Genomic DNA, 20,712 nt, shown 5'->3' with positions numbered 1-20,712 from the left:
GAGCTGGGCCCGGGCCCTTTGGTGGCACGTAGCCACGGAGCACCGGGAAGCACTAGAGGCCTGGCAGGTCACAGGGAGACGGCGGGGAGGGAAGGTGGTGTGGGCCTGCCGGTTCTGGCGAAAGCTGGGAAGTGGATGTGTGCTAATGCGGTTGACATTAATGTAAATGTCAAATGTGCGGCGGGAGGAGTCAAACGTGAAGATTTGTGGGGATTTCTCTGACGCCTGTGTGATTCTAGAGAAACGGTGTTTCTTTTTCTGGAAGTCTGAAGCTCTGTGAAGTTCTAAGGGTGTGCCTCGTCCACTCATATGACAGTATGTGATAAGTCAGAACAATCTCTGAAAAATGTGATTTCCTGCTCCACAGAGCGTACTCATCCGTGCATGAAGATTTTTCCCTTAGGGGCTAATTTTGTATTGTTCTGGTTCAAGGCAAGGAAATGAACTAGGAAAAACTTGGTAAATCTTTTATGTCTCTATCCCTGGAGATGGGTGCAGCATGATAACAGGTTATTCTTCTATTTCCTTCCCTCCTGGAACCTGCTGCTGGAAAGTCAGAGCTATTCCAAGCCTGAAGCACAGAAGAGAGCTGTGTGGCTGCATGGCCCTTGTTATTTTGTCCCCGTGCATGTGCCATTGCTGGCTTCTATACAGCAGACAAGCAACTCTGGAGTAAGTGGAGGCATTTGGCTTTGCAGCAATTCAGGCAGCACGTAGAGTGAATTGTACAGGGTACTTTGGGCTTATATGTGTGGAATGGGCATATTCCAAAACAAGGCTTAGTAGCGCAGTGTACTACCTTTGACTACAGTACAGAGATAATTGCAGGAAGCGGGGGAGCCTTGCCTGTCACAAACTAATAGCTGGAAGATAGGCGCTGCAGCTGTTTCACTGCCCCTCCCGTTCATGACGACTGTCTCTTGCCGTAACAAGCGACCAACTCCTACCGCCCCCAGCAGCCAAGGAGCCAAGACCAGGTAACTAGCACGCACAGCTCGTTACCTCAAGAGTGGAAGCAGTTCCGAAACAATGTGAGGGCAAGGTCTTGACGGGCAACAAGTAAAGGGGAGTTGTAAAGTTGTAATTTTCCATGTCTTCCCCCTTCATTATCGTTTAGCCATTGATTATTTTTTTTCCATTAGCCTCTTATTCCTTACTTTTTTTTTTTTTTTTTCCTAAACACTATCGGTATGGGCATACGTTTAATGAAGCAGAGTTCATGCAGAATGTTCCATGTGCTCCACTTATATTTGCACTGTCAATGCAGCTGATTTGTTGGAGTGTACAAGAAAATGTGTGTTTTAAATGAAAAAGTACAGGATGGGCATATATCCGCTAAATATGCTAGTTTGGGCTGATAAATACCCATCTTTAAGATTATTTAGGTGCTGACAAGGGAGTTAAGACGCAGAGTTATTTCCTTACAGCTACATGGTTAAGTTTCACATGAATTTAACCCTAGAAGTACGGCTGAAAGGCGAAACGCTCCTACGTCGGGGCGTTTGAGGACGACGGTGAACTCTGGCTCCTCTTCCTTGCGTTTCCCGGCAGTTTTTCGCCACGCGGTACACCATCGGTTGTTTTTCCTCCACCTTGCCCATCTCCGTTTTTCAAGAAGACGGGCCGCCGGTGTGCGCCGGCGGGCAGGGCAGGAGGCGGGGAGGGCGAGCGGGGCGCGGCGCCGGGCCGGGCCGGGCCGCGCCGCCTCCCCTCGCTCCCCTCCCGCCCTTCCCTCTCCTCCCGCCCTCTTTCCTGCCGCCGCCGCTGCCAGGAAGTTGGAGACGGGGCGGTTTAGCTCCCCGCGGCTCCAGCCGGGGCTGGGCAGGGCTGGGGCAGCTCCCTCTGGACGCGGGGTACCCTGCCACGGGGATGTAGCGGGCCGCGGAGCCATGCGCGGCCCGGCGCTGCCCCGCAGCTCGCTGGGGACGGTAAGTCACGGCGGGGGGTTCGCCGCTCCCCGCGGGACGGGAGCGAACCCCGGGCTGGCGGCGGCTCCGTTTTTTTTTTTTTTTTTTTTTTTATTTCCCAGGGGCTGCAAGAGCGGTGTCCTCCGCGGAGCTTTCGGGCCCCGGTTGCTTCCCCCCTCCCCGCCCCCTTCTCGCCTCCGCGGGGCTCCTCATCGCTCCGGGTCTGCGGACAGCCCGCTTTCGGCTCCCGCTCTCCGGCTTCCCTCCCGGCAGCGCCGTGCCGGGGCGGGGAGTGGGAGGGGGGCAGCTCCGGCCGCGGCTGGGGGGCATTTTGTCTTGCGGAGGGGCGAGGTGGGCGGTGGGGGGGTGGCCGGTGACCGGCGTTGGGGGAGCCGAGCCGCCCCTGCGGTGTCACCGGGCAGCGGCGCTGCGGGGCCGCCGGGCCGAGGCGAGAGGCCGGCGGTGCTCCCGCTGGGCTCCCCCGCGCCGTTTCCGGGATTTATCCCTGAGTCAGGGCAAAAGCAGCTGGGTTTACAGGAACGGCGGAGGATTTCCTGGAGCCCCCGGCGCGGCCGTTAACTCGAGGGGTCGAGGCCTGCCGGGGTGGGCTCCCGCCGCCCGTGGGCGGGCGCCGGGGCCGGCTGCCGGCGGGGCTCACCCGGCTCCGCGCTGCCGTGTGATCGCCGGAGGTGCCTGCGGTTGTACCGCCGGGGACGGTAAAGCAAGGCTTGCCACTCTGCGGTCATTTAAACAAGGATTAGTGGGGCTGTTCCTATGCCCCAAACCATGTGAGTTGTTTAAAAGCAAGTTTACCATTGCCAGTAAATCTTCAGCCTGCTTGAGATCAAGACTTTTAAGCTGACCGTTGTAATTTTGGGGGTGAAAAAAGTTACTTGTAAAAGAAATCCGAGAGATTTATGAATAACCCGACTGCTAGAGGTGAATGACCATCCAGCATCAGCAGGTGTGTGATAAAGCTGTGATGGTAGGTGTGACATCATTTAGCATCGTTATATGCGTTAAAAATTCTGTTATAGAAGTTACAAGGTCAAACTGTTTATCTCTAAATACCTGATCATTCTAGTAAAAAACACTTGCACTTGACTTCTCTGGACTTGTAATGTTGAGTTTGTTCTGAATTTTCTGTCAAAAAGTTGTGACTATGCTATTCAAAGTTACCTTCTTCCAGTAGTTTCATTTTTTTTGCTCATGGAAGCTTTTGGATACCAGGTAGTAGAGTTACAGCTAGTACTGGCAACAACTAGAATTGTGAAGTAGGAGCACTCTACACCTTGACTCTAACTGTGGATTACTTACCATCTCAGGACCTAGGTAGGATATATAAACCGCTGACTTACATATATATTTCAAAGCACTTAACAAACCTGGAAAAGTGTATTTCTGACAAGCATAGTGGTGCACATGTTTTGCTGTAATTGAGATACTATATATGATACTGTTCATACTATTGGCAATAAATTGCACAGAAAACCATTGGATTCCCCAAATTCATTATAGTCAGTTAAATAATATGCTGGAGGAAGAGTGTCCTTCAGGCCTTTTTCTTTTTGAGGACGTTTTCCCCCTCCTGTAATTTCAGGTTCTCAGTAACACCCCACTTACTCATTACAGAAAATGTTTATCTTTTCCGTAAGATCGCATTAGTTTTTTCAGTGTTAAAATTTTCACTGTGTTGCATGCCCTTCCATTTTCCATTTAATTTCTATATCTCCTACATTTGCCTGTGTGGCCTTTCTTCCTTGATGCCCTGCTTTTAATTTTCTGATTCTTTTATGTTTCCTCTGATTCTTCAGAATTTCCTGTGGCGTGTTTCCATGCATTTTCTCTTTTTGTGTGTCCTTAATCTACAGAACCTTCCAGGTCCTCTGTGTTTTCCCTGTGCACTCCTAACTTTCACAGTGGGAAAAAATAGCAGCTGTCTTTGTTGAGGCCAGTGTGTTTTTGGGTCTCTCTTTTTTTTTTTTTTTTAAAAAAAAAGCAGCAGCAGTTTCATTTATTAAAGACAGTTCTGTTTTATGAAGAAAAAAGACAAAATAGCCACAAGGGTGCTTCTGGCATTGATTGCTTTTGAAGGTAAAGGGGGGGAACTGCAATTTTGAAGTTTTAAGGTATGTTACATAAAAATTGAAAACCAAGACACCAAGTGCATTGTAAGAAAGAACTGTTGGGCCTGCCATCCTGTTCCAGTAGTGGCCAACAGCAGGTGCCTAGCAAGGGTTTTAGAACAGGCCAAGCGTACAGTGAAAAATAAAAATACTTTCCTGACTTCCAGCGATCTGTGACTGTAAGAATATCTGAGTCAAAATGGTGTCTTCATATTTCAGACCCCTTGAATGGTTTTTTCTTCTGCTGGTGGGTGTGATGATCACTTTTTGAACCCAGGCACGTTTCTGCACCCCCAGCACTCTGGCAGGGAGTCCCACATTGCAGCTTTATGTTGACTAAAGAAGTGCCTTCCTGTATTTGCTTTGAACCTGTCTCCTGCTTGTTTTATGTGGTGCCTCTTAGTTTTTGCCTTGGAAGACACGGCGAACAGCCATCCCGGTTCACTTTCTCCCTGGCATTCGTGACTTCAGGGCCTGCTATAGTATCTTGTGCAGTTTTTACTTATAGACCAGTATTTTTAATTATTCCCTCTATGGCAGCCAGTATGTACCACTGATCATCCTTGTTACCTTTGTATAATATCTGGGTTAATTTATATTCTCAGGATTGGGGACCAGAACTGCAGTCCAGATTCAATCCTTATTGGCATAACAGCATTCTCTGTTTTCTTCTCAGATCTTGATTTGATTGCATTTCTGATTGCTTTCTCTAACCAGGTTTATTCAACTTTTTATTTGTTATTAATCTAACTTATATTTTTGATGATTGTCCACTTCTAGCAAAACGGAACATGCTGATATCCAGGTCTTTGCTAATTTCAGTTATGTGGTAATTTAAATTCTCACAAGTAATCAGCACTGTCAATTTGGATGCCTTTTCCCTTTTTAAGTAATCAATTTTCTGCATTAACAGTATTATTTGAGGTACTACATTGTTGTACTTTTGTGCCTTCTTACTCATTTTATTTAGTCGTCACAAAGGGGCTTTGTTTTTATTTGGGTCAGAGGTCTTGTGTTCTCTTCCATGATCTTGTCCTCATCCCTGGATAACTGCATGCTTCATTTGAACCCTTGGTAACACAGATCTTTCTATTGCGGTCTTGGGAACTTGACAGTAGAAAGCACATCTCAAAGCAATATTGCTACATTCTCTATTAAAACAGACAGGAGTATATCCAATTACTAGGACTCAGCATGTGACAATTACCCAACTTAAAAAATTCACTTAGTGAGTCAGTGACAAAGATGATGAGCATGGGTGTGGGCAGAGGCTGAGGGCTTGTGCCCAGATGAAAATCAGCTCAGGATTGAATTCAGCCCTGACCACAGGCAGGCAGACTACTGGGGTGTCGCATGTCTGTGAACTCAGGACTCTGTCACAGTGTTTACCACTGTGTCCTCTAAGGAAAAATTATTTTTTTTTACAGTTGTGATCACCTGTCGCGGTCGATGTGGACAAAATTATGGTCAAGACAAGAGATTCTTCGTTACAGCAAGTTAACAACAAAGCCACAAACAAAAAGCCTTTATTTTCTCCTCCTTTGTTCCTTTATACTTTTTCTACAGGGTGTGCAGATTTTCCAGACTGCCTGCCGACCCGCCCCTTCATGTATGTGTTCATACATCGCGTGCTCACAGTGATGAGCCCTGGCCCTTCCCAGGGTGGAGTAGTTAATATGTATAAACTCATCATGCAAGCCTAATAATATAAAAAGTTCAGAAGTTCGGGCTCCCAAGCTTTCTAGTATCTATATCCACCTAAAACTAGTTCCAAGTACAGGGTTATCATTTCTTCCGATGTGTCTCGTCTCTTCTTACTGGTTCAGAGTTGTTATGCTCTCTTACTGCGGTCGATAAGCTTGTTCATCTTGCAGCTCCTCTTGTTCGCTCCCTCAGGGGTAGTTTGGAATCCTTTCAAGGTCGAAGCCGTTCCCTTCCAGTGCCTCAGTCCAGCTGAGGTCCCCCACAATCACCTACTGACTTTTTCACTCTTTATCTCTGTTAATATGAAATAAAAACTTCTAACTTTATATGCTGTATATATACAGACATTTTATGATGTGAAGTCCATGATATTTATAGATAAATAAGTTTTTTTGGCTTTTAAATTAATATTTCTAAGGCATTTCTTTATTGTGTGAAAGCTATTACCAATCCCCTGATTCTAGACAAGGCCTAGAAATCCTCCATCTGGTCTTCATAAAATGGAGGATTATCTCCAATAATAGCTCTTGTATCCTTCTTTTGACCTTTCCAAGTTTTAGTGAGCAATGAGAAGAGCTTCCTGTAAATGTTGCTTTAATATACATTTCTCAATGTGTAAAGCAGAAGTTCTGGTTTCCCGTGCATCTTTGTGTAGCAAACTAAAAAAAATCCAAACCTTGAAGAGCTTTTGAAAATGGCTGAAGCAATCAAGGAACATAAAGGTAATCTCGCACCCTGATTTCTTTGGTAGCTCATTACTCAGAGCAGGATCTCTGTTTTCCTCTGAACTTCCAAGCTGGCTAATTTTTTATGACTCATCAAAAAGGCTTACAGATGATTGATAATGTAGGTTACTTGTGCATTGGTGTGTGTCATGCTGAACTCAAAAGCAAAGGGAAGTTTCTATTAAGAATTTTGAGAAATTCTAATGACTTGCAATGCCTTTTATTTGCAGGTAGTTCTTTAGCTTAAAAATGTAATTTGCAAAATGGAAGTCTTTTTTGAGAGAAGCAGTTGAATAAATTGTTGGTGGGGAGACACTTTATTAAATGAGGAATGTGTTAGGTATGTACAAAAAAAGGAGTAAGCCTCCTAACTGCTGGATTTTAGCAGCACATCTGGATTTATAAAATTGTTTTATTCTGAAATTTTCAGCTTTATGCTTTTGTATTAAGGAGATTTAAACTCTGGAAATTAATAATTTGTAACTATTTTAAACATTAGCTTAATGATAGGCAATACTATTTGATTTGTTTGGAATACTAATACCCGAGCATCTGCTCCAGCAAGTATTGCCTTCCTGTCAGTTCACGTGAACAGGCGTGAGGTCTCAAGGAGCTGCTGTGTCGGGGCAGGAGTCACTTCCCACCTGTCTGATCTCCCCCTTCCCACTCAGTTTGCTTTCTGTGACTGGCCTTGGTACACTCCGGACACCTCTAGGCAGCCACTGGCTTTCTGGGAGAGGGGAGTCTTGCTCCCAATACAACCCTCTCCATCTTCTCTTTCCCATCATACTGTCATACCTGTGCATCACTGTACCTGTTCCCTCCGCCCTTCTCCCCGAGGGCTGGGAGCCTTGCAGGTAGCAGTAGGGCTACACCTCTGCACAGAGCTGTGACATCCGTGCTGAGTAAACTTGGTATTTCCTAGCCTTGTGCACATCGGCAGGTGGTAATATGGTAGCCCTGTGCTGTCCCTCTGTTTCAGATACTGTGCCACCTCTCTCCTTGGCTTGAGAAGGCTGCTCTCAAATGTCCCTTCTTATTTCCACCTCCCGCCTCCATCTTTCTTGCATATTGCTGCGTTCCTCACTTTTATCTTTGCTGGTCCTTTCTTCCTCGGCCTTACTCTTTGTCCTGGCTTCGGCTGGAGTGGAGTTAATTTTCTTCCTAGTAGCTGATACAGTGCTGTGTTTTGGATGCAGCATGAGAATAATGTTGATAACACACCGATGATTTAGTTGTTGTTCATTAGGGCCTATCCTAAGTTAAGGATTTTTCAGTTTCCCGTGCTCTGCCAGCAAGCGGGTGCACAAGAAGCTGGGAGGGGGCATGGCCAGAAGAGCTGACCCATAACTAGCCAAAGGGATATTCCATACCACAGGATGTTATGCCCGGTATTTAAACTGGGGGGAGTTGGCTAGGAGGGGCAGATCAGTGCTCGGGCATCAGTCAGCGGGACGTGAGCAATTGCGTTGTATATCACTTGTCTTTTCTTGGGTTTTATTACTCTTTCTTTTTGTTATATTCCCTTTCATTAAAATCATTATTATATTTATTATTTTTATTATTGTATTTTAGTTATTAAACTGCTCTTAACCCATGAGCTTTACTTTTTTTTTTTTCTGATTCTCCTACCCATCCCACTAGGAGGGGGGAAGAGCAAGTGAGCAGCTGTGGGGTGTTTAGTTGCTGATTGAGGTTAAAGCATGACACTGTAGACATGTCACCTCACTTGCAGTTCTCTGTACACTCTGTGGTGAGGCAGAAACAGCAGCAAAGTGAAGTGGTGGCAGTAATTCAAGAATATTTGAGGTTGAAGATGGTGCAGGAGCACCTAGCTCCTCTCTCAGCTACCAAAACTTTGCGCAGAACAGCTTTTGGGCTTTTGCAGTGTTGTGTTTTGGGTGCTGGTTGTTTTGTTTTGTTTTTGTTTTTTTTTTTTTTTTTTTTCACTGTAGCTGCCGGGCAGTAGGTGCTGGCATGAGATACGAGAAGGAACTAGGGTTGCCTCACATGTGAGGAGGATGTGGGGGACATATAGCTGTCACACAGAGGGGTAGAATGTTTTAAGGAAACAGCATTCTCACTTTCATTTGCCATATTTTGTTTATTTCTGCAGCAGTTTCAGAAGTAGAACCTAGAGTTTCTGCCGACTCTTTTTTCCCCCCTGGGAAGTCCCCACTCACTAAAAATGTGAATCATTGGTGTGCATGATGTGGTTTGGTGGTTCGAATTATCATTCGGCTTGGATAACACATGCAGTCCACTTTTCTATGCATCACTGGTTAGTAGGTACTTGTTCTTTCTTCTGGTGTGTGGAATCAGAGCATGTTGTAAATCTAATGATGGAAAATCACCTTATTTCAGTAGCAGAAGACCTAAACTTTGCCTTAGTGAGTTGTTACCAATCATTTAAGGCTTTAGTGCTTGGTAAACGGGGCCACATCTGGCTGGTGACCAGTCGCCAGTGCTGTTCCTCAGGACTCAATTCTAGGGCCAGCCCTGTTCACTGTATTTATCAGTGATCTGGGTGCAGAAGTTGAATGCACCGTTAGCAAGTTTGCTGGTGATACCAAACTGGGAGGTGCTATTGACTCTCTCAAGGGATGAGATGCCTTGCAGAGGGATCTAGATAGATTGGAGCACTGGGCTCTGATGAATGGGATGAAATTTAACAAGAGCAAATGCTGGATTCTGCTCCTGGGACAGAGTAATGCCATGCACAAGTGTAAACTGGGAGAGGAGTGTCTGGAGAGCAGCCCTGCAGAGAGGGGTCTGGGGGTGCTGGTCGGCAGCAGGCTCAGTGCGGGTCAGCAGTTGTGCTCTGGCAGCTGAGAGGGCAAACCCCATCCCGGGGTGCACCAAACACAGCATGGCCAGCCGGGCAAAAGGGGTCACCATCCTGCTGTATTCAGCGCTGGTGCGGCCTCACCTTGAGTGCTGGGTGCAGTTCTGGGCCCCACAATTTAAGAAGGATGTCAAGGTCCTCGAATGTGTCCAGAGGAGGACAACTAAGCTGGTGGAAGGGCTGGAAGGAATGCCCAGTGAGGAGCTGCTGAGGACTCTGGGCTTGTCTAGTTTGGAGAGAAGCAGGCTGAGGGGCGACCTCATTGCTCTCTGCAGCTTCCTGAGGAGGGAAAGTGGAGAGGGAGGTGCTGAGCTCTTCCCCCTGGGATGCAGCGATAGGACGCATGGGAATGGTTCAGACTGGGCATTAGGCAGCGTTTCTTTACCAAGAGGGTGGTGAGACACTGGCACAGGCTTCCTAGAGAGGTGGTTGATGCCCCAAGGCTGTCAGTGTTTAAGAGGCATTTGGACAATGCCCTTAATAACATGCTTTAACTTTTGGTCAGCCCTGAAGTGGTCAGACTGTATGATTGTTGTAGGTCCCTTCCAACTGAAATAGTCTTTTCTATTCTAATTTCATGTATTTACTGTGTTTTATGAAGTCATTGATATAAATCAGTGTACTGCTGAATGGCTCAAGGATCTGCTTAAGATGGTGGTGGTGTTTTTTTCCCTGTCATATAAATGATTTTTCTGAAAGGCCAGGTCATTGGTTTGTGAGTCACTTGTGGTCTGTGACTCTCTGTTCCTCAGATTTTGATCAATAATAATGTGTTAATTCTGGTTTGATTACACTAACAGACATGCTTTCACTTAATCTGAAAACACCTTTCCTATTTTCTTTTGTTTTTGAAGAGGTATTTGACCAATTTTCTATGTGTTTTTGGCTTCATCTTCGATGCTTTCCTCTCTTTCTATTGCTGACTTGTCTGACCTGGGGGCTGGCTGTATATATTTACATGTCAGGGGATTAACCATTAAGTAGAGAATCAGTATCTTTTTTTTTTTTATTTTACTTGTTGCTGTCAGACCATCTGTGTGAATCATATTTTATCTGCTTTCTTGCAAGGAATCAATCTTGTAAGACTGTCAGCTGTTGAAATGAGTTGTGTTTCTTACTGAGCTGTTGGAGTGCTCGCATTTATCATGTGGTCAGCTAATTAAGTCTGAAACAGTACTTATTTAAAAATGTGGTTCTTTTTTTTCCTGTTCACTATTTTAGCATCTGGTCTACTGAATATGTCTTTGTATGACAGACAACTCTGAAAAATGGGTTTTTTGCTTTGTCAGAGTTGCAAAGTCCTGTTCCTCTTGAGGTTTTAATTTGCTTTCTCCCCCAAAGCTTTAATTTTGAGAGAGAAACAGGACAGCATGGGGCTGTCATAGCCATCTCATTTTGCGCATCCTTTCTTAAGCTTGCAACCACAAAAATTGGTTATCAGCGTTGTGGTTTACCCTTATTGGTTTACTTTGCATTTGCTATAACTCTCCTAGCTGAAAAAGCAAAAAGAAACGGAACTCTCAAGCTGGGCCTGTACAGCTAGGCATCTCAGTACTTTCAAAAAAGCAAGCGGGGAGAGCATTACAATGCAGGGAAGTTAGTGTAGTAAAACTCTGTGCGAGATTGTATGGATGGGGTGGCATTTATTTGAAAAAAAAAAAAAAGTTGAATGCATTCATGTGATCCAGTGCATAGGCTACATTGACACACACTCTCTGTGACATCTCAGAAGCACCAACACCTGTATGTCCAGACAGTGTGGCCAGGATCACTTGCATGCAATGCAGGCGACAAGGGACACTGGCTGTCAAGTCTTCATCATGCTGCTGGCGTTCTTCATGGCACTACAAACTTGTTTTTGGACAAGTCCATCATACCCTTCAGATGTCATCAGCTGGTATGAGATAGAAACTTCCTGACTTCAGGCTCCATAAATCTTGGGCCAAGTTGTTTTCTGATTTTTTTGTTTGTTTGGTTTTGAACCTTTTCGTTATTGTATGTTTTTTTCCTTGTCTGAAGGCATGTTTGAAATACATGCCTAGGGTCTGTTTTTCTATTGGGCCAACAGGCAAAAAAGTCATGTTTGTGATACGCTGAAGTCTTGTTACCATCCTGCTAGTGCAGGGTCTTTTGCAGATGAGTCATCTGTGCTGACTTCTTACCAGAGTGCAGACCTTTGGCTGTGACATAAACACATTTCTCAATTTCACTGCTGGGAATAGTGTCCTGAAAACAATGTCCAGGGAATGGCATCCTTCATTATTGGTGCAGGCCGTTCTTTTAACCCTTTGTTCAGCTGTTTGTTCCCGTGTGTGTGCACACACTCACACTCTCTTACAGTTGTACTGCAGTCATGCCAGTCTTAATGTTTCTGTTAAAATTCTTGACAACAGTCATCTTCAAAGAAAGTGCACATTTTTGTGGCAGGCTGTTCAGACTGAATGTTAACAGCTGCAGTTTTAAATGAAGAATGTACTTTTGGTGGAGGAGAAGTTGAAAACCTAACTTTCCCACGTTTCTAGTACTGGCTTGCTCAGGAGTTTTGGAAGCTTTTCTGTACTTTGCATGCAGTGAGATTCTGCTCTGCTTTTTTATTCCAAACTTCCCATCTGGTTTATTTATGCAGCAGAACTTCAAGTACTGGATGCATTCTCTCTGGAATTGTTTCTAGATGGGCAGTCTTACTGCCTTTCTTAATAAAAACATTCTGCACTCTTGAGTAACTTTGTTACAAGATGTAGCATTTTCAAGGCATTCCATCTGTAAATTGCACAACATGAAAAGTAGTGGCTTTATATACAGTCAGTTTGTCCTAGAGACCATTGTATGGCGTATTAATAACACAGATGATAGGTTTGTTTGAGTTGTTTTTTTGCAAATAATCTCCCCACACATTTTTGTGAGTGGAGGGCCCTGATTCTAGAATCGGTCAAGTCAATTGAACCCACTCTTACAATAAGATTTAGTTGTAAGTGCTGAAGTCAGTTGTGCAGACTGTGAAGGAATATGGTGTTTTCTCACCTTGTTTCTCTTCCTTTCTTTCCCTCTCTCTTCCTCTGTGTTTCCAGGTTATCCTAACATTTGTCTGCATGTTGACAAAGGAATCCATAGGAATTGCTCCAATGCCATACACACTCCAAGTCCATCGGGTAGCTTTGGATGGAAGAGACCCCTCTAACCCTTTGAGGAGAGAAAAGAGGCAGGTGCAGTGTCAACTAGGACAATACCTACATCCCAGAGAGACCCACTGCTGCATGAGGTGCCATGCAGGTATGGAAAATAAGTACAGTAATAGTGACCTTCACCTTAGAGGCGTTTCCCTGTCCTGCATGCTCAAACCGTCTCTGTCCTACAGCTACATCAGTGCTGTCTTTCCTTGGTACCTATCCCTACCCAGATAAATTCTTAATCCTTGTCTCTTTGGTCTGTCAGTGTCCTTCACACTGGTGAGAGGAAGCATACTTGGTCCTTATACCATCAACTCCAGGGTTTCTCTAAGGAATCAGTGACTCCCATCCTCCCTAAGAAAACGTGTTTGCCTTCCTGTCAGAGCTCTGTTAAGTGATTTTCTTGCAGGTACTTACAAGGCTAAGGACTGTGATCGGCCCGACCAGGCACCTGTCTGTCTCCCGTGTGCTAATGGCACATTCACAGCTGTTGATAACACCATGTCTAAATGCTTCCAGTGTACACATTGCCGTACAGGTGAGTTACCTGTAGGACCTGAGGAAAATGTGTGTTAGTGGCAGGTAGGGGGCTGGAGGGGATGGAAAGGTAAACAAGGAAGCTTGGAAAAGTAAGCAGTTGAATGGGCAGAAGGACAGTGTATGGAAGAGATTGGGGACAGCAGGAATAAGGGTTACCAAATTACTACAGTCTGAGACACGGTTTTCAGGCCCTTTTGGCCTTTTTCTGGGAAGATTAGGGAATAGCGATCCCTGTCGTTGTAACAGTCCTCTCAGCTGAAGGTAAAGGAAGGAGTTGAAATAATCACTTCTCCTTTCTTTCTTCAGAATTCCAGCAGATAGTAGAGTCCCCCTGCACCCCAAAGCAAGATACTGTATGTGGCTGTCGGAAGAATCAATATCAGATTGGCCTGTTCGATCTTTTCCAGTGTAGGAACTGCAGCTCATGTGCCAATGGGATTATTGCCAACTGTGAGTATGGCATGGATATGTACTAAGGCAGACATTAACAGCCCTCTGTTCACTTTCTGACATGCTGCAGTGCCTTACCCTGAACTGATTGTAGTTTTGGAACAACTCTTGCTTTTGGCAGAAAGACTGCCATTTTTTGCCTGCCTTGGCATCAGTTCCTATTTTCTACCACAGTTGCTACCTTCCTTGGTTTTGAATGGTTTCTTGGTTTTGCTTGTTGTGAGGAGATACTTGCTATTTGATTTTTGGTACCTCTGCATTGCTTGTACTGAAGCAAGGTCTTTATGTTCTAGAGCAGATTTCCCCCTTACCATTATTTTTTGTCTTTGTGTGGATATTTCTCCTGATGCTCATTGCCTTTCCTTCATCAACTGCTGGAAGCACTTTGAGTGCAATGGCTGAAAATACTGCTGGTCCCAGTGCTCAGCTGAATTGCTTGTCGCTCAGTTGTTGAACCACCACAGTGCAGTGTTTTGAAGTAAAGAGTTGCTCAGGTGATTCTAAAGTGTACCCAGTGGCATTGGGTGTGACCTGGGGATGGTGCAGGTGTCTGGGAGAAGTACTTCATCTCCAGTCAGGAATCAGAGATCTTAACCAAATGTTGCTTGCTGCCCCTTGTTTTGTGCTGTAGTCTAATTCTGTTCATGTCCCTTAAATGCTCCTTACCTTGTTGTCCTAAATCTATCCCATCTTCTTTGCAAATTCTGCTTCTCCTGATCCCTTTCCCATCTCTTACCCTGACTAGCATGTCTCACTGGTTAATGCATTCCCTCCGGTGCTTTGTCATCTTTCTCTGTGACAGTTTCCACATTTGCACCTGTCCTTACGGGTTGTCATTATACGCTGCCCTTGAGCAATTTCCTTCCCTCTTGGCTGATGTAGAACTGTTCTAGTCCTGTCCCTCCCTTGACACAGAATGCATGCTGCTTGTTCTAGTACCTTTTTCCCTTCCCTCGTGCAACTTCATGTCATTCTATCACTGTTCTTGCCTGTTCCTCCCCACACCTGTTTTAGTCTTCATACTGTGACTTAGAAGCAATGGCTCTTTCATTTCTTACCCCTTCCACTCACACATGGCAGATCACAAAAGTGGATATATGTCCCATGGCTTGAAGTGATTTCTCCCTGCCCTGAACTGACTTCCTCACCAGTCCCAGCTGCTCAGGGACCACTTCTCCCTTTTTTTTGCCTTACTAATGTGATTTCTCCTTCCTGTCACACTTGAACTTGAGTGACTTTCCCCTCTTTTGTGCTAGAACTGTCATTATCCATTAGACCAGTTTTAGCTGCACTATAATTTCAGTTTATTTTGAGGCCTCGACGGAGGTTGTTGACCTACTGGGACAGTGGGACCCTTATTTTTTATTATTTTTATCCTCCCCCGACCCATTCCTAAAATGCAGATTGAATCCTTTTCCTCTTCAGTAGCAGTTCTCCAGGCTCAAAGAGAGATAATCTCCCACCCATCTTAGAGTCAGGGTTTTTTTCTCCTTTTGTTTTCTTCCTGGTCCAGATTATTGCAACAGTATCTTCTTCTTCTCTACAGGTTCAAAGAACAGAGACACAATTTGCAGGTGTAAGCCCCAGTTCTTCCTGACGCTTAGTAATGTTTGCAAGCCTTGCAACAGGTAAGATTTTTTTCTGTGTGCTCCTCCACCGAGTAGGACAGATGACAGACACAAGCCCCATAGGGGAGGAAATTTTTCAGAAGGCTCTCTCCACCCTGACATAACTTTACAACATTATGTTTTTCTGGGGCAATTGGGTCTTCCCCTCGACCACCCCCAGTCTTCTCCATGTAGGCATCAGCCCACTACGAACCCAAAGCCACCAGCCACACTGCATTGCTGTGCTTTGCAGGCTCATCTTTACTTGTCTGTTACTTAGGATCGTCACAAATGTCGCAAAAAGTGTTTTGTTTCATGCATGCTCACCTCTCTGATTTGGTCTTTCAGCTGCATTGGAGAAGAATGCTTGCAGTGTCATAGCCCAGTGACTACCTCACCGACTTCATCTGGGCTGAGTAAGTACTGGGGGATCTGAGGGACAGTGAAATCTTTTCAGTCTGGACTTTTGTTATGTTAATGCCTTTCATAGAGTGTTATTTTCTCCACTCTCTCAAACTATTATTCTTTTTCTCACTACCATTTTCACATCTTCACTTGCTGTTCTTCCTCTAGCACTTACCTCCTCCTTTCTCAGTCACTCGCTCATTTGCCCTCTTCCTTTTGTCCAGATGGGAGCCTTGTCCTTGGCATCATTGTTGCAATATTTGGAGTTATCTCTGTTCTCTACATTGTAAATAAAGTAGTGAAGCTGGTCCAAGAAAATGGGATACAGTCGTCTTTCTACTCCTGTGGTGAGTACAGCAGCATATGCAGTGATGTTAATTGGGGTAGACATCATTCTCTGTACACTTGTATATGTGCACATGTGTGAGGGGAAAAAGTGGGATCCGGTTACTCTGCTTTGCTGCAAGGCCAGAGGAACACGGGAACTTGATAGATAAGTTTATTGGTGCAGGTCTTGCAACTCTGTGTCCCTGACCATAGCTGTGACTGGAAGTGCATGTGAGGTCACTGCTGGCAGATGTGCATTTTGCTAGAAAACCTTTTTGAGGGCAGAATAGTGAATAGCTGCTTTCTTGTTTTCTCTGGGATGAGAGGAAGTGAAAATAATTTCTGCTTTCTTTTTTCTTTCTTTAAAGTTTCTTTGCCGCAGACAACCAAGGAGCCAGTATCTGAGGTGAGCAAGATGATGGGTATGAGAGATTTCCTTCCACTTTCAGTTGTGTTAGCCTGGGATCCAGAGTAACATTTTTCCCCGTGGCCTGTTTTTAGGCCTTGTATTTTCAAATGCGCTGAGTAATAGGGCTGTTTAATTCAGAAGCCTTTTCCTGTAGAGGGTGGAGCCATTAACACTTTGCTTCCCCTCTGTAAGAGGATGATTTTTAATCTCCTGGCTTTTTGCTTTTTTCTTTCTGAATGCATTTTTTCTCAGATAGCTGCTCCTTAATCCCATTTTTCCCCCTCTATATGCCCCAAGCTTGGAGGATTTAACTAATTTTACTTCACTTCAGATCTTGACCCCACAAGTCTCTTGGTGCTGCTTCACAGTGTTCTCTCAGGTCCAATGTTCTGCAATTAAAAGGGCTCAAGCAGTAGTTGAGGTGGGGTTTCTACAGCCTTACAGAGAAGGCTGATAGGAAAGGTGACATGTGGAGCTTCTAGAATGGTGGTGATTTCAGGTTCCAACCTTACTTGATTTTGTAAAGAAATATTTTTTTTTTCCAGACTACTGTTTTTTGATGCTAAACTCCTTGAGTTCTGCTGCAAAGAAGTGTTTAGTGCCTTCTGCTCAAACAAGGCATATAGGAAGAATTAAAGCCTCAGCACCTGCTCCCCACCTATTTTGGATAAATTTTAGTATATAAAGCTAGTGGTTCCTTGCAGGAGACAGGTGTATTGTGCTGTTGCAGGTGATTCTGGACTAAGAAAATGTGTCTTTTAGGTTGAGGTAAAAAGAAGTGAAATTTCCATCCTTCTTCCTGAGTCCCAGAAGGAAACAGAATTGTCAGTGAATGCACCACCACCACCTCCACCTCTGCTGCAAAGTTCACATGAGTTACCAGACTGTGTCAGACCTGCCAGGAAGACGCAGCTTCCAGACAGTAAGTGACACTCCCCCATCTTCCTTCCTTCCCCATGCAAATGAGAACCTGATTATGCAGATGCAGCTAGGAGGATGTTGAACAGACCTTACCTGGTGTACATGACTTGTGTGTGTAATTCATTGTGCTGGGTTTGTGTGTGGGGTGAGGTTTTTGGTAGTGGGGGAGGGGGCTACAGCAGTGGCCCCAGTGAGAAGCTTCTTGAAGCTCCCCCACCTCCAAGTCAGACCTGCCTCTGCACCAGGACTGAGCCAATTAGTGATGGTGGCTCTGCCTCTGTGATAAGATATTTAAGAAGGGGAACCTGGGAGGAGGAGTTGGAGTTGTGAGGAAGACACCTATGAAAACACCAAGGTCAGTGGAAGAAAGGAGGAGGAGGGGAAGGTGTGCTGGAGCAGAGACACCCCCCCCTTCTGCATCCTGTGGCGAGATGGCAGGCTGTGCCCCTGCAATCTGTGGAGATCTGTGGTGGAGCAGAGGCCCACCTGCAGCCTGTGGAGGACCCCATGCTAGAGCAGGTGGCTGTGCCTGAAGAAGGCCAGGACTTTATAGGAAGAAGTGGTCCCTGCTGTTGTAGTTTGGCGATGGGAGGACTGCAGTGTGTGGGAGGGATCCACACTGGAGCAGCTTGGGAAGAGCTGTGGCCCATGGGAAGGACTTGCATCAGAGAAAGTTTATGGAGGACTGTCTCCTGTGAGAGGGACCTCATGCTGGAGTAGAGGAAGAATGTAAGGAGTCCTCCCTCTGAGGAGGGAGGAGTGACAAGACTGACTGTAACCCCCATTCCCTGCCCCCCTGTACCACATGGAGGGAGGGGATAGAGAAATCTGAAGCAAAGCTGAGCTGGGGAAGAAGGGAGGGGTGGGGGGAAGGTGTTCTCAAGATGTGGTTATACTTTTCACTGTCCTACTCTGTTTAAGTGTTGTTGTTAGTGTTTCAATTAAGTTTATGTTCTTTTTCTTCCCCTAATGAGTCTTTCTCTTGCCTGTGACCATAACAGGCGAGTCATCACTCCCTGTCCTTATCTTGATTCCCGAGCCTGCTGTTGTATTTTCTTCTTCCCATTCCTGAGGGGGAAGGGGTGAGTGAGCGGCTGTGTGGTGCTCGATTGCCCTCTGGGCTCAAACCACGACATTTGTGCATGACATAGTACAAAGGCAGAAGCATGTCCAGAGCCTGTGAGGTTGTATGTGCTAAATATCTATGCAAGGCCTTTCTGTTTTCCCTTTTCTCTACCAGCAAAATGGTTTGTCATAGGTGGTGACATGCTGTCAGTCTTAATGCCTCTGAGATGATGACCCAAAGCATTCTTTTTGCAGGAATATGTGGCAACAAGGCCCTAAGCATGTTTGGTCAGCTCTGCTCATAACCTTACTCGAGAGCATATGGAAGCATTCCCATTGCTTTTTGAGGGATAAGAGCAAGTTGAACATCATATGAGTCTGTGCACCTACTCTTGTAGAAGACCTGAACAGGACAGGGCAATGCACGATCCCAAGGCACCATCCAGCCCTCGATTATTCGCATTCTCCTTGAGACTGCGGAATCCTGGTTCTCACATTTCCTTTCTTCTTTTTTCACAGACCCTGCCATTCTCTACACTGTGGTGGATCACGTAGCGCCGTCTCGGTGGAAAGAGTTTGTAAGGCGTCTGGGTCTGAGTGACTATGATCTAGAGCGAATTGAGATTGAGCATCGGCGTTTACGAGATGCCCAGTACGAAATGCTTAGACTGTGGAAACTGCAGATGGGCCGTGCTGCAACTGTGGAGCACATCAGCTGTGTTCTCAACCAGATGGAGCTGAGTGGCTGCAGTGAAGCTATTCAAGAGGCTTTGCTAAACCAGAACTCTCCTCAGCCTTGCAGCCTCCACAATCATCTTTAATCTATTTCTGCTTTAGTTGCCCTTGCTATTACTGTTAAGAGAGGATCATAACTCCCTTTCCTGTCTTCCTTTTCCCACACCTCCCTGTCTTTCTAATGCTCTTCAGCTGGGTTTGTTGGAGACAGCAGCAGATTGTGCTGAAGGAAGGCTGAAGTTTGCTTCTCAACCACCTTGTAGTTCAACACCTTTAAGCCAAGACAGACCTCTGCAACAACTCGTTTTCCAAGGAGGGAAAGCACCTCGTACAGGAACTGGTGTGTGGACTGTAACCAAGATGAAAACAGGAGCTCGGAGTGACTTAATAGATCGGCTGCTCTATGGACAAGTTGTTGCTGAAATGGGTGCTCTACCCACCATGTGGTGGGTAAACTTGTAGGGTGACTTGGTTAAGCTGGTTGTTCAGATGGTCAAGTAATCACTTTTTGCAGATCTGTTTTTCTGCAAGATCGGACAGTTGAACTGGCTCACATTGCAGCCTTTTGATTGCTCAATCTGACTCGAGGGAAATGGTGGAAGGATGTGCCTATTTTTGGGAGCAGGAGATGATTGCCCTCTTCTGGTACCAACTAGCTATTGCTGTGGAAAGAGTCAGATTCAGAAATGGAGGCTCCATGAGAAACGAGAGGATGTTATCCTTTCCACACCCCCATTTCCCTCAGATTCAAGAGAAAGAAGGATTCAGAGCCAGTGAGTCAGATGAGAGGGTTGGTGCTTTTTTCTCATGTTTTTTCTTCCTGTACCTAGAAACCATGTAAGATAGCATTAACAAAACACCTGCCTGTGTGTTTGTCTAAGTGCAGAGCAGGAAGGAATCGATGCGTCTGGCTGTGAAGGTACCCATGTATCTGGCAGCATGAGCGCCTTTGCAAATCTGTCGTTGCACACAGGTTGGTAGGGATGTGCCTACCTGCTTGTCTATCTCTGAACGATTTGCTGAATCCAGTCTAACTGCAAATGGGACTGTGTATGTGTACATGTATATGTGTATATATATATTTTTTTTTTTAGCAACTGTTGAATAACTTCACACTACTTCCTGGACTGCATTCTGTGATTGCTACATGTGTATGAGAGCCATTCCAGGCTCTTGCCATCACTTTCTCAGGGGTATTACCCTGGGGGAAACAGAAATCACAAAAATCCATTAGCCTGCATCAGGTGCAGGTAATCCACACCTGGAAATATTTTTAGTCTATTTTCCCTTGACCAGAGAGAAACTTTCTATTGTAAATACTCTAAATGCTCCCAATTAAAGATCATATTTTTACCTCAGCCTCCATTCTGGTTTTGTCCATATTGACCTCTCTTCTGTGACTGAGTGGGGCCAGAGAAAGGGGAATAACTTCCAGAAGTGGCCCGAGTGGGCTGCAAGAGTGGGTGGCTTGATGGTCTCATGAAATTTTAAAAAAAAAACACAAATGTTATGAACTTTTGTATGTAAAGTTTAGCTGCCCTCAAGTCACTGGAATCTGGCTGATGGCAGGAGATAGGACAGAGATCCAGTTGCAGGTCATCTCAGATATTCAAGAGTCAAAGGGGGTGCTAGCATATTTAAAGTGAATTTTTAAGCAACATACAATGAGTCATTTTTATTTGTATTTGTCTCCTTAAAGAGGAAAATATCTTTAATTACAATAGTAGGTTATACTTTAATGCTAGTCTTCCAGAAGCATGTTTTTGTCTGAGGAACCAA

General features: G+C 45.2%; 1 protein-coding gene across 2 annotated transcripts; it reads left to right on the top strand.

The window, feature by feature from the left end:
• Positions 1 to 686: 686 nt before the first annotated feature.
• On the top strand, positions 687 to 20,286 carry LOC104355737 (tumor necrosis factor receptor superfamily member 1A). Of its 2 annotated transcripts, none has more exons than XM_032997563.2 (10): positions 687 to 977; positions 12,376 to 12,577; positions 12,884 to 13,012; positions 13,321 to 13,464; positions 15,011 to 15,092; positions 15,420 to 15,487; positions 15,701 to 15,823; positions 16,172 to 16,209; positions 16,975 to 17,134; positions 18,718 to 20,286. In XM_032997563.2, the coding sequence occupies exons 2-10, from the start codon at positions 12,397 to 12,399 to the stop codon at positions 19,017 to 19,019; spliced, it is 1,227 nt and encodes a 408-aa protein (XP_032853454.1). In that variant the 5' UTR covers positions 687 to 977; positions 12,376 to 12,396; the 3' UTR covers positions 19,020 to 20,286. The 2 variants fall into 2 exon arrangements, with proteins under 2 accessions (XP_032853454.1, XP_032853453.2); XM_032997562.2 differs by lacking the exon at positions 687 to 977 and adding an exon at positions 1,708 to 1,928.
• The last annotated feature ends 426 nt before the right edge of the window (positions 20,287 to 20,712 follow it).

Source organism: Tyto alba, unplaced genomic scaffold (genome assembly GCF_018691265.1).
Source record: "Tyto alba isolate M040663 unplaced genomic scaffold, T.alba_DEE_v4.0 Super-Scaffold_14, whole genome shotgun sequence".
NCBI lineage: Eukaryota > Metazoa > Chordata > Aves > Strigiformes > Tytonidae > Tyto > Tyto alba.
This window is presented reverse-complemented; position numbering and strand designations above follow the sequence as displayed.